Source organism: Odontesthes bonariensis, chromosome 9 (assembly GCF_027942865.1).
Source record: "Odontesthes bonariensis isolate fOdoBon6 chromosome 9, fOdoBon6.hap1, whole genome shotgun sequence".
Taxonomy (NCBI): domain Eukaryota; kingdom Metazoa; phylum Chordata; class Actinopteri; order Atheriniformes; family Atherinopsidae; genus Odontesthes; species Odontesthes bonariensis.
This window is the reverse complement of record NC_134514.1, coordinates 1,084,039-1,096,949: the sequence shown is the minus strand read 5'-3', so window position 1 is coordinate 1,096,949 and position 12,911 is coordinate 1,084,039. Positions and strand designations below refer to the sequence as shown.

Genomic DNA, 12,911 nt, shown 5'->3' with positions numbered 1-12,911 from the left:
TCTTCATTGGCTACCAGTTTCCTCTAGGATAAATTTTAAAATTTTGGTTTTAACTTTCCGAGCATTGCATGGTCAGGCTCCACCTTACATCAGAGATCTGATCCAGTCTTACACCCCAGCTAGGGATCTGAGGTCTGTGGATCAGAACCTTCTGATGGTGCCGGACCAAAGGAGACCGATCCTTCCAGGCTTTGGAACGATCTTCCGCTCATGCTATGCTCGATGGAGTCTGTTGACGCCTTCAAAAGGCAACTGAAGACCTTTTTATTTGTTCAGGTTTTTTCTTAATTGTCTTGGGGCTGCTATGATTGTCACTGAGTTGCCTTGGCCTTCTTAAACTTATACTTTTATGTACTTCTTAACTGTGTTTTTCTATTCTACCTGTAAAGCGCTTTGTGACTCTGGTCTGTGAAAGGCGCTGTACAAATAAAGATTACTAACTTACTTACTTACTAATATTATCTACAAATCTTTATTGACTGCCTCCCATTCTTTGTTACTATTTGCCCTAGGCCACTTAACTCTAGCTTTCTGCTCCATATTTCTCTCTCTAACTGGCCTGTTCACCTCAGTATCAGCTGCATCCCTTCTTAGAACCTCCTCCTCCCCCTCTGTAGCTGTGTTATTGATATCCTTTGGACTGTGGTTTCCTACCTGCCGCTGGACTCCATCCGACTTACTTGATTGACTTCTTAAAAAGTACTGATCGATTCGGCCACACTGCCCTTCCTTTACCACACATCTCTTTCTTCCCTGATGCATTTTAAGGCCTCTAACTATTTTACTTGAGCCTACCACTTTTATTCTCTCCAGCTACACTCACTTTCCTCTGAGAACTATTCTGCCCAGCTCTAGCCCCAGAGAATAGGTCTGTGCCCCTATCCTTCACCGAGTCACATCTCCAACTCATAGTCATGCACTGGAAAAAATCTAAATCTTACCAAGTATATTGGTCTCATTTCTAGTCAAAATATCTCATTACACTTAATATAAGACACAACTGCCTAACAAGCACCATTACAGCCAGATATAGGGACTTGTTTTAATACAATACATCTGGAATATCTTGTTAAGTGAAAAAGTCTTGAAAACATCTTATTTTGAGTCATATTTCACATGAAACAAGCTTTTTTTTTTAATTTAAAGAGGTCTTTAAGCTAATTTCAAGATCACTTTTAACTCAAAAGTCCTAAATATCACATTTTATTTCAAGAAATCTTGACAAGCCGATTTTCACTAGTTCCATTGGCAGATTTTTGTGCTTTTTTCAAGTATTTGTTGTTTTTCTTACTTATTTTTTGAGAGGCATTTTTTCCAGTGTGTTATATACCTATTAAGTCCCAAAATGAGGGGAACCAAACCTCAGATGAACAACACATGACTAACTGACAGATATGTCACATCTGTACTGTGTGATGAGATCTTTAGAACGTTAAATGGCAGCTCCAGTTTCATCATAACCAATACCAGCTGTCGCTAACTGCCCTGGATGCTAAAGAACTCGTATCTCCCACTTTCAAATCCGGCTCAGTTGGACGGCCGTGCTACCTGCTGGTTTGTGAACATTCCCACATCAGAAAATGAGGACAAAGGATTATCAGTAATCCTCAGTCACGCGTCTCAGAATCTCTCTTTTATTTTCAGCTGTTTAGTTAGCTTAAAGTTAGTAAAACATTTCCTCCAACCCCCTTACAATGTCTATCAAGTTAACCTTGTTTACTGGTTTATGAGTAAAAAAAATTAGCCAAATTTCCAAAATACTAAAACCTGGTGGACATGTGAAAGAAAATCTCTCATCGGCAGGAATATAAAGTTTTTAGTTGAGTTACTGTTTATATTTCAGCAGAATACTGTGATGAGAAAGCAGAACAGATGATGCTGTTTTTAGGTTGTTAAGAGGAATCAATCTGTCCCAAAAATAATGATAATAAAGTGGAATCTCATTAATGAAAGCTGGGTTTGGAGTCGGGCTCCTGGAAAGGATTTGGGTCAAACATGGAGGAAGTGCGATGCTCTGTGTTTCTGTAACTGGATTCAGAGTTGGTTGGATGGGATAAAGATCCAAATGTCAGAGGAAAACAGCTGCTTTCAGTCATAGAACCGATGTTTGAGATCAGAGAAGAAGAAGAAATATCTGTTTGTTCTGTACTTTAACCCTCCTGTTGTCCTGCGGGTCCAAAGTGAGCCACCACCATGTTTAGCTGTAGAAAAAACACCTTAAACTATCTTTTTCCAACTTGAAATTTCATGACTTTTCCTAAAGGGACCCCATCATTAGAAAAAGTCACACTTTATTTTTGTTTATGTTGCCATGTGGGCTGTACACCACTAGGGTACAAAGATTGTCTTATGGGTCATTTCTGACCCGTGAATTATAAAAACATTTAAACACCAGAAAAAAGTTCACTGTTTTTTTCCCTTTCAATATAATTAATTCAGAAGTAATTACTTCACATTTATATAATAGCAATAATAAACCTTTATTATGTAAAAGAAAACTGAGAAAACAAGAAAACTGTTGGTCCAACTGACAGTAAAAAAAAAAAAGTGTAATCCTGAAAACTGGTGATTGTCTTTTTGTATTGTGTAACAAAAGATACATGATAAAAAATGTATTGAATTGAGTTGAATAGATAAATAACAGGTGGCTTCATCATACTAAATAGATTTTGGATTTAAAATTAAAGTAAGTTGCTTTATTTTGGGCCTTTGGTAGGGCGGCTCATTTCTGACCCGTAGGACAAAGGAGAGTAAACACAATGTTAAGACCGCACAAAGGGTTAAACCTGGTATGATAACACAAAGTGTTTCCAAACTTCAGTTAATTTCACATCTAATCATTTTCGTGACTAATACAACTAAAGTTTGCTGTGTCGTTCCTCCTGAGGCGTGTTGTTGCAGAACGGTCTGATGGGAGGTCATTAGTGTCCTCAGCACTCTGCGGACAGACGGACGCCTGATTGGTCTCTCTGGTTCAGAGGAAACGAACAGAAACTGTGGCTAAAGCTGAAGACGCCTCAGGGACAAACGTGTTGAGTCGCTGAGGCGACCTCGGACATCAGGGACTTCAGTAATGAGCTGCAGTGATGCAACTTCAGCTTCCATCAGCAATGCAAACAAAGTTTATCTGACAAAAGTTTCATCACTTAGACACATAATCAACAACATTTTCAGAAAAGCTGAGAAGATTAAACAAACAAATGCGCTGATTATTGATCCTGAAGAAATGGGATCAAGAAGGGATCAGAAACTTTCTAGATTCTGACGAGAACCTTTTCCAATCAGAAAACATTTAACAAAGTTCTGGTAAATATCTTTTTTCTTTCTAAGTGAACTAAATAACTGCTGATGAGAACTTCCAAAGAAAAGTTGTGGATAAAGGTGAAGACTCCGACGGTCCACTTAAAGCATCAGAATAAAGCTGGACTGAGGATGAATTCTGGTGAGTCTGGGAAACTGAGACAGAATAAAGTAGAAACTGAACAAAGATCAGAACTGAGGCAGAGCCAGACTGAGACTACATCAGATAGATAGATAGATAGATAGATAGATAGATAGATAGATAAGTACTTTATTCATCCCAATTTGGGAAATTATTGTGTTGCAGCAGCGTACAGTATAAAAGATATGTAAACAATTAAAGTAAAAACAAGCAAATAGAATAGAATAAAAATAGTGAATAAACATCAGCTATATACAGATCTACAGTATGAAGAGTAGGGTAAATAATGATAATAGTAATAATAATAATAATAATGATGATGAACATCAGTAAACTAAATAAAATAAATTAAAAACAGATTTGTACATTTAAAGGAAAACGTCGGAAAATTTCAATTTTTCTATTTTCCCTGACACCTGTCCCCCAAAATCGATTTCTCACACTGTTTTACATTATTCAACCCATAACCTTGCGCTCCCAGATTTTTTCACTTCTAGCCATGGGCGCAGCCATGTTCAGCCACATCCGGGCATATTTTACGTCAGAAATGCAAATTCTACTTGTGCAGCGGAAACAAAAATTCTACTTGTGTGGCGGGAGTGTGCTCTAACAAAGTGTAGAGTGTAACTTGGAAATACACAATGATTGAATACTACCTGTATATAGTAGAATTAGAAATTATTTTTATTTCAACATGTATGTTCACATATATCTGTAGTGATAGTCTACAACTGCCTCGTCGGCGTGAAGGAAACCCTTGTAGGTCCCGTCCTGCGACTCATATTTATCCCTGATCGCCCACACCGCACAGGAGGGAATCACTCTTCGGAAGCGCTTCCCAAGTCTCCCATGGAGAAAGTAGGTCACCTGCCGGTAGGCCTGGAAACGGTACACAAGGTTGGGCATGGGGTCCGGAAACGCCTCACGGCTCGTGGATACAACCGGTGAGTCGTTAGCATTTGGCGGCGGTGCCGCGGCTGCTGCGACAGCCACTTGTCCGTCCTTATTTTTAGCCTTATCCGACCATCTCGGCTGATGGCTAAGCTAACATAACTTGGATCGAGAGGCTGATCATGATCTGACTCGGACTCAGGCGAAACTTCGCATTCTATCTCCGGGTCCGAGTCAGACCAAGACAGTTCGTAAGTGTCTTCCATTGCTGTAGAAAAAATGTTTGCATTTCTGACGTCATGTTGAGTGAACATGGCGGCGCTAGGGAGGCAGAGCCAGAGCGGTATAACTTGAATTTCAAACATTCGCGAATGTTACTCTCTCGGGCTGACAAATGTAAACAAGGTGAGAAATTGAGTTTGGGGAACATCTTCCAGGGAAAATAGTACATTTGAAACTTTCCAGCGTTTTCCTTTAACAATAAAGGTAAAAAAAAATAGATTTAACTGAGCAGACTAAACCAATAAGAAATATAGGGTATATGGATAAAATATGGGGCATATGGATAATTTACATTATATTGTACTATGATGAAAACATGTTTTTTAGTTTTTATGAATATAAAACTAAAGAGAGACAGAGCAATAAATCAGAATAAATCAGCTGATTCGATACATTTATTCTTCTGTTGTGTTTTATTTGTGTTGAGCAGTGATAAGCAGGGCTAACCCCTGACCCTGAAGCTAGGTATTCGAAAAGAACTGGTTTACTTCTGATACAAGGGTTATACAACTGGTTTGAAAAGTAACAGGCCTTTGATTCACAAAAACAGAGTCACCACGTGAGGAGCCCTTTGTCCAAAACAACAGGTCCGCCATCTTGGGCCGCCATCTTGAACAAAGGCAAAACAATAGGTCCGCCATTTTGTGACGCTATGTTGAACAAAGACACATCAGTGTCATCCACGCAGTTTAAACAGAAACTGAACAGAATAAAACCGAATTCAGGGCAAGCTTAAAGATAAACTTTTTATCATCAAATCACCACCAAATTGGACGCAGGACTATTCTTTAGACCTGATCAGCTGAGGGGCTGCCACAATGGAGGGCATATGGTGATAAACAGCTGAAACGCCTGCGGATTTGCTCACAAAATCGTTCTCGGCTGTCGGCAGGCGGCAGCAGGCAGTGATACGAAGGGAGAGAAAATAGGGCCAAGAGATTGTGAGCTCTGACTTTTTCCTGTTGAACCATTTTGTGATGCAAATGTATTACTCTGTTGAACGCATATTGTTTTGAGAAGCAAAACGCTTTATTTTTTAAACCCCAGCCAACTAGCCGGACTACCTTCATCAACACCAAAACGAGGCTGGAACTCTGCTCACAGGACGCAGCAGGGGGTAAGAAGATGTTCAGAAATGATGTTGCTAATATGGGATGTTGTCAGGTTCAAATACTTAGAATTACATAAAGAAGAGAGAGAGAGACGTTTAGGATTTTTTACTCATGAGGAGAGCAATGAGGAGACAGCTTTTTACACTCTCAAAAAACGCTCTGAAGCTTCTCCATCATGTCTCCTCAACTTTATTTGGAAAATGGGTGTGTCTTGCTTACAAACAGCTCTCAAAAGAAGGGAAGGGGGATCCAGTTTCAGGCCTGACCAGACCACATTCCTAACAGTGGAATTTACGATCTTCACACAAATGAGCAAAGCACAACTTTGCTTAAAACTCTTAATCAATACAACAAAACAGAGTATATATGGGATAACTAACATAAAATGTATTTACAACTCAACAGATGTCATACAGCTTCATGTCAAAAGAGGCGAACTGTCCCTTTAAGGGGTGCAAAGGCAGTGGCTCAGGCTAAGCAGGGACGCTGGGTGAATTGGGAAGGTGTAGAGAAGAAAAAGCTTAGTTGGAAAGAACTGTGGAGTATGGAGGAAAGGAGTATTAGATTTTTGATAGGGGCAACATGTGATGTATTGCCAGAACCTAAAACTCTGGGTAAATGGAGACCCGTTATGTTCGTTATGTTCAGGTACTGCAACTCTAAGGCATATTTTGTCAGGTTGTAAGGTTAGTCTGTCACAAGGCCAGTATACATGGCGACATGACCAAGTATTAAGAAGCTTAGCTGCAGGTATTGAAGATAAACGAAGGCAGGTAAACTTAGGAGGGTCTAAAGCTTGTTTTATGGTTGACGCGTCGCTCATGGCGCGTGACATCAAGATGACGTATTTCTGCCTGGTGCGCGCCATGAAAAGGCGGCGTGGCGCGTAGTCGGGCACCAGTCAAAATTTGAAACTTGGCGCGCACGTAAAACGACAAACCGGACGGACCAACTCGAAAACAGGCACGCGGCTGCCGGTTGTCATGTAAAATACTTTGTGCTATTATTTGTAAATAAATGATGTTGTTAAGAATTTGCTGTTGTTTCATTCACTGGAAGCAGCGTTGAGTATCAGCGCTATATAAAACCATCTGTTATTATTATTGTTGCATCCTGAAAGGTAACGATAATTCCAAAGTGTGTCCATTGAAGCACACTATATCATAACAAACAAACAAACAAAAGGTAACACAATACACTTAAAGTCCTATAACAATATTCTAAGGACTGTATCAGACTATAGAAAACACCTATTGAAATTTCAACTTCTGCAGGCTCATCAGCTATTATGAAAAATAATCTTTCTCTTTCGTCACCTTTTCGCCGGTAAGGTTCTTTTTTTAAATTATTTTTAATTGTTTTTTATTTTTATTTATTTTTTATTACTATTTATTTTTTTATTTGTTTTAGGTAAGGTTCTAAGCAGAAGCATCACTGATGGCAGCGCTGCAGGGGCATTGTTTTCTTCTCAACTATCGTCGTTGCAGTGTAGTTAGCGGTATCCTTCACGTAGCAGCGACACCTCTGTGACGGAGAAGATTGGCGCTATGTATGGCTGGCACGACACTGTGACATCATCAACACCGTTCGTGAGAGCCATCACGGCAACTATACTGGGCCCTTTAGGCGAAGAGAGTGGCAATTCAGTTTGTTCAAGAGGGGGAGAAAGTTAATAAGACGATTAGGAGGCACGGCAGCTTGGAGGATGCTTGTGATTGGGAGATGCAGGTAGATTTAGGAGATAAGCTTGTTGTTCCCCAGGAGATAGCCTCTACAAATTTAAGGCCTGATATAGTCTTGTGGTCTAGGAGTAGAATGAGAGTCTGTTTCATAGAGCTGACTGTTCCTTGGGAGGAATCAGTAGCAGAAGCATATGAAAGGAAAAAGCTTAGATATGTGGAGTTGGGGGCAGAAGCAGAGCAGCGAGGATGGAAGGTTAGAATCTGTCCAGTGGAAGTAGGATGTAGAGGATTTGTTGCAAAGTCTGTTGTCTCATTGTTGAGGGAGCTGGGTGTAAGTGGACAGAGTGTGAGGAAAATAGTGAAGGAAGTGTCAGATGAGGCAGTAAAGTCCAGTCAGTGGATTTGGATTAGAAGAAGCAATAGCAGCTGGGGGCCCAGCAGGGGGAGCACTTAGGGTAAACAGACTCTTGGAAGAAGCAAAGAAGAAATTCAAGATATTTAAGTGGAGGGTGTGGCCCATGTGTAACCAGGCGGCCATTTTAGGTGAGTGGGCCTGTATGGCTTTGTTTTTGCTGGTATTTTTAGTGACTGTAGGACTGCTTAGGTGAGTTTGTCTGCTGAATCTGCTCGTGTGTCTTGTCCTGCCTCCATCTCTGGCACCCTCTATACTTTCATTACACCCTACCTGAACCGGGGTTTGAATCCCATTCCTACTTATCTTTAACTCTTCTATTTCTACCCCCTACCTGAACCTGGGTTTGAATCCCATTCCTACTTATCTTTACCTCTTCTATTTCTACCCCCTACCAGAACCAGGGTTTGAATCCCATTCCTACTTATCTTTACCTCATCTATTTCTCTTCTCCTTCCGACGGGCTCACCACCCGTGGGAGGGGCCATGGGGGTCGGGTGCAGTGTGAGCTGGGTGGCAGCCGAAGGCGGAGACCTTGACGGTCTGATCCTCAACTACTGAAGCTGGCTCTTGGGACGTGGAACGTCACCTCTCTGTTGGGAAAGGAGCCTGAGCTGGTGCGCGAGGCTGAGCGGTTCCGGCTAGATATAGTCGGACTCACCTCGACGCATGGCTTGGGCTCCTGAACCAGCCTCCTCGAGAGGGGTTGGACTCTTCCACTCTGGAGTTGCCCGTGGTGAGAGGCACAGAGCAGGTGTGGGCATACTTATTGCCCCCCGGCTGTGAGCCTGTACATTGGGGTTTACCCGGGTGGACGAGAGGGTAGCCTCCCTCCGCCTTAGGGTGGGGGGACAAGTCCTCATTGTTGTTTGTGCTTATGGGTACCGACAGGCCAAACGGAAAGAGGCCTCGGCGGTTGCTGAGGAAAAAACTCGGGTTTGGGAGGAGTTTGGTGAGGCCATGGAGAACGACTTTCGGACGGCCTCGAAGAGTTTCTGGTCCACCATCCGGTGTGGGAGAGAAATGTCATGACATGGCCTAATTACATCGTGTGCTTTGTTGTTCGGTTCATATGAATATTGTTGATAGTTAGAATGAGCTTGTTTATGATAACGGCGAAAGCTAGGCGCCTCCAAAGAAGATTGGGCCTGGCCACTACGTATAAAAGGTTGTCACAAAATGAGGTCGTTGGAGAGTTTCGGACATCCTGTAAGCACATTTGCTGTGACGGCTTGTTCAAATAAACTTCCCCAATGAAAGACTGACCGACGCGGATTCGACTCCTTTTTCTCCACAACATAATGGTGACCCCGAATTCGTGAGATTTCTACATCTGGAGCCGGCTCAGGAGGGGAAAGCGGTGCACCGTCAACGCCGTGTATGGTGAGGAAGGGGCTCTCCTGACCTCATCTAGGGACGTTGTGAGTCGGTGGGGGGAAAACTTCGAGGGCCTCCTCAATCCTACCGAGTTGGGGAACTTGGACGTGGGGCCTCTCATTTCTGGGGCTGAGGTTCCCGAGTTGGTCAAAAAGCTGCTCGTTGGCAAGGCCCCGGGGGTGGATGAGGTCCGTCCCGAGTCCCTAAAGGCTCTGGATGCTGTAGGGCTGTCTTGGTTGACACGCCTCTGCAGCATCGCGTGGACATCGGGGGCAGTGCCTCTGGACTGGCAGATCGGGGTGGTGGTCCCCCTCTTTAAAAAGGGGGACCGGAGGGTGTGTTCCAACTATAGGGGGATCCCACTCCTCAGCCTCCCTGGAAGGGTCTATTCGGGGGTACTGGAGAGGAGGATCCACCGGATAATCGAATCTCAGATTCAGGAGGTGCAGTGTGGTTTTCGTCCTGGCTGTGGAACAGTGGACCAGCTCTACACCCTCCGCAGGATCCTGGAGGGTGCATGGGAGTTCGCCCAACCGGTCTACATGTGTTTTGTGGACTTGGAGAAGGCGTTCAACCGTGTCCCTCGGGGAGTCCTGTGGGGGGTGCTCCGGGAGTATGGAGTCCCGGACCCCTTGATAGGGGAGTTTGGTCCGTATTGCCTGCAGTAAGTCAGACATGTTTCCTGTGAGGGTTGGACTCTGTCAGGGCTGCCCTTTGTCACCGATTCTGTTCATAATTTTTATGGACAGAATTTCTAGGCGCAGCCAGGGCGTTGAGGGGGTCCGTTTTGGCGACCTCAGAATCGGGTCTCTGGCTTTTGTGGATGATGTGGTTCTGTTGGCGTCGTCATGCCGTGACCTTCAGCCTCACTGGAGCGGTTCGCAGCCGAGTGTGAAGCGGCTGGGATGAGAATCAGCACCTCCAAATCCGAGACCATGATCCTATGGCCGGAAAAGGGTGGAATGCCCTCTCCGGGTCAAGGATGAGATCCTTCTTATTCACGAGTGAGGGACATATGGAGCAGGAGATTGACAGGCAGATCGGTGCGGTGTCTGCAGTAATGTGGGCTCAAGCTGCTGCCCCCGCAACCCGATCCCTAGTTGAGGTCAGCAGAGCCCCGCCCTCACCATACACGGTGTTGACGGTGCACCGCTTTCACTCCCTGAGCCGCCGGATGGTGGACCAGAATCTCTTCGAGGCCGTCCGAAAGTCGTTCTCCATGGCCTCACCGAACTCCTCCCAAGCCCGAGTTTTTTCCTCAGCAACCGCCGATGCTGCACAAACAACAGTCAGGACTCGTCCCCCCCATCCTAAGGCGGAGGGAGGCTATCGTCTCGTCCACTGGGGTAAACCCCAATGTACAGGCACACAGCCGGGGGGCAATAAGTATAAGCATTTTGCCAGAAATGCAACAGTAAAGTTAAGTCTGTATAAAGTGCAAAAACTTGTCACGAGGAGCCATTGTTAAGGTGGCTTAAGCCGGAACTCTGGCCACATGCCAGATCGGCCACTTCTGCCACGTCGCCAGAAGTCTGGCCACCCGCCAGGCCGTCTCTGGCTTTCCTCAGGTAAAAACAGACCTGCAGTTTCATTAAAAACTGTTTTTTGTTCCGATAAAATGCTGAATCTAATAAAATCAGTTTTGCTCCTGAAGGGGTCTTCACATGATTAAATTGTTGATGGTGGAAAAGAGGATCTTGGGTTATTCTTACTGTCGGTTATTACTTTGGTAAAGTAGGTATTCCTTGTCTGTTTAACCGCAGCGTTGTAGGTTTTAAGTTGTTTTTGCACAATTTGATGACGTGTTGCCAGTTCCTTTCAGCCATCCTCCAATTTCTTTTCAGTTGTCTAATTTCATCGTTTCTCCAACTGTAGGCTTAGTATTTACCTTTTTTGTTATCAGTGGAGCGACTGAGTAAAGACTTGATTTGAGTTAAATGTTCAATGATGAAATCACAGGAGAACTTTTGTTTAAGACTTCAATAAAATTTGCAGCCACTTCTGGGGTCAGATCGCGTTTCGTCACCCTGAGGGTTTTCTCTGGGGGCTACGCCTCCCTCTACACATCTAAACAAGTGTGTTAGGTTAACTGGTGGATTTAAACCTACTGTGTGTGACAGCTGCTTCCACTGTAAACATTTCTCTACCAGGACATGAAAGAATGATTTTACCACTCAGGGTACAGAAGTTTTATTTCACATGTACAGACTAGAAGGTACAGAAATGTCTTTGGGACCTTTACTTTGCCTTGATTTCTTCATGTATAATCATTTAATTTGGGCTCTCTTCTTTTACTATGAGCTGAACTTTATTTGCAACAGAACTGCTGAATTGTGGAGTTCCCTGACATAAGGTGCCTTATGATGGCCTTTAGCCTTCAACTGATGCTGCATAATTAAAGTGAATTAAACTGCAGATGGTTAAATACAGTTACAGACACATTTTGGTCCCTTCTGAAAATGATCTCCCGTTTCAGCGTTGGACATCCACCTCTGGGTGTCTCACACGTCTCAGTTCAGAGACTTGAAGAAACAACAGTTTAAGCTCAGAAATACAAATATTTCAAAGCGTATGTGTGAAGTTATTAGACTTTAAAGCAGTGGTAACAGAACAGAAGGAATGACTACTTTCAGTGACACAAAGAAAATCTCTAGCTCTGTAACAAAAGTATTTACTCTTTCTTCAGACTGTTATTAAAATCAAATAGTTCTGCACTCACATTTAGTTCCATTTAATCTAATAATATCTCAGTTCCACCTCATATGACGGTTGGATTAGAGGTAGATCTTCCTCCCAAAAAGCAGATCTTTACATGCGTTTCTTATTTTGGACATTTTCAGTCCGTAAAGCACAGGATTGACAAGCGGCTGACATGTGAGCCAGTACAAGGACAAAAAGATGCGCAGCATGTTCGGTAACCTGCTCAAGTTAAACCTACTCTGCACAATTTCAAAAAAGGCCCCAAAGGAGAAGTTGAGCAGAGAAGCCAGGTGTGGTGTGCAGGTACTGAAAACCTTCTGTCGGGTTTGTTTGGACCCAGAAAAACACACTTTCAGGATTCTAATATAAGTGTAAATGATTAGAACAATCAGACCCAGGATGACTGTAAACATCTTAACAAGTCCACAGATGTTATTGACTGTGGTGTCAGAGCAGGCCAGTTTTACGATATAGTAGTTATCACAGTACACTTTGTTGATGAGGTTCCCACACAGCTGTAAAGGGACAGTTAGTACAAACACAAGGAAGACATTAGAAAGGAAAGGGTAGACCCATAAAACAGCAGTGAGCACAGCAATCTTATTAGATGTCATGCGTATGTTGTAATGCAGAGGATAACAGATAGCAAGATATCTGTCATAAGACATGATGGCCAGGGTGAAAAACTCTACACCTCCGTACGAGTGCAAACAGAAAACCTGCAGGAAACAGAGAGGAGCAGAAACAGTGTGAACGTCAGAGAGGATCTGAATCAGCAGGAATGGAAACAGCCCTGAACTACCATACAGCTCATTTACAAACAGGCTGCACAGAAACATGTACATGGGTTCATGTAAGCTCCTGTTCACACTGATAACCACGATGAGCAGAACATTAGAGCTGATGATCAGGATATAAAGAGTCAGCACAACCAGAAAGTATAAATGCTTCAAACGCCCAGTGTCAAAGTAAGCAGTGAGGGTGAAATATGAAACCTGTGTGGAGTTTACCAT

General features: G+C 43.3%; 1 protein-coding gene across 1 annotated transcript; it reads right to left on the bottom strand.

The window, feature by feature from the left end:
* Positions 1-11,972: 11,972 nt before the first annotated feature.
* Positions 11,973-12,911, bottom strand: LOC142388977 (olfactory receptor 4B13-like). Its single transcript, XM_075474527.1, has one exon. It carries the CDS (start codon positions 12,909-12,911, stop codon positions 11,973-11,975), a length of 939 nt encoding a protein of 312 aa, XP_075330642.1.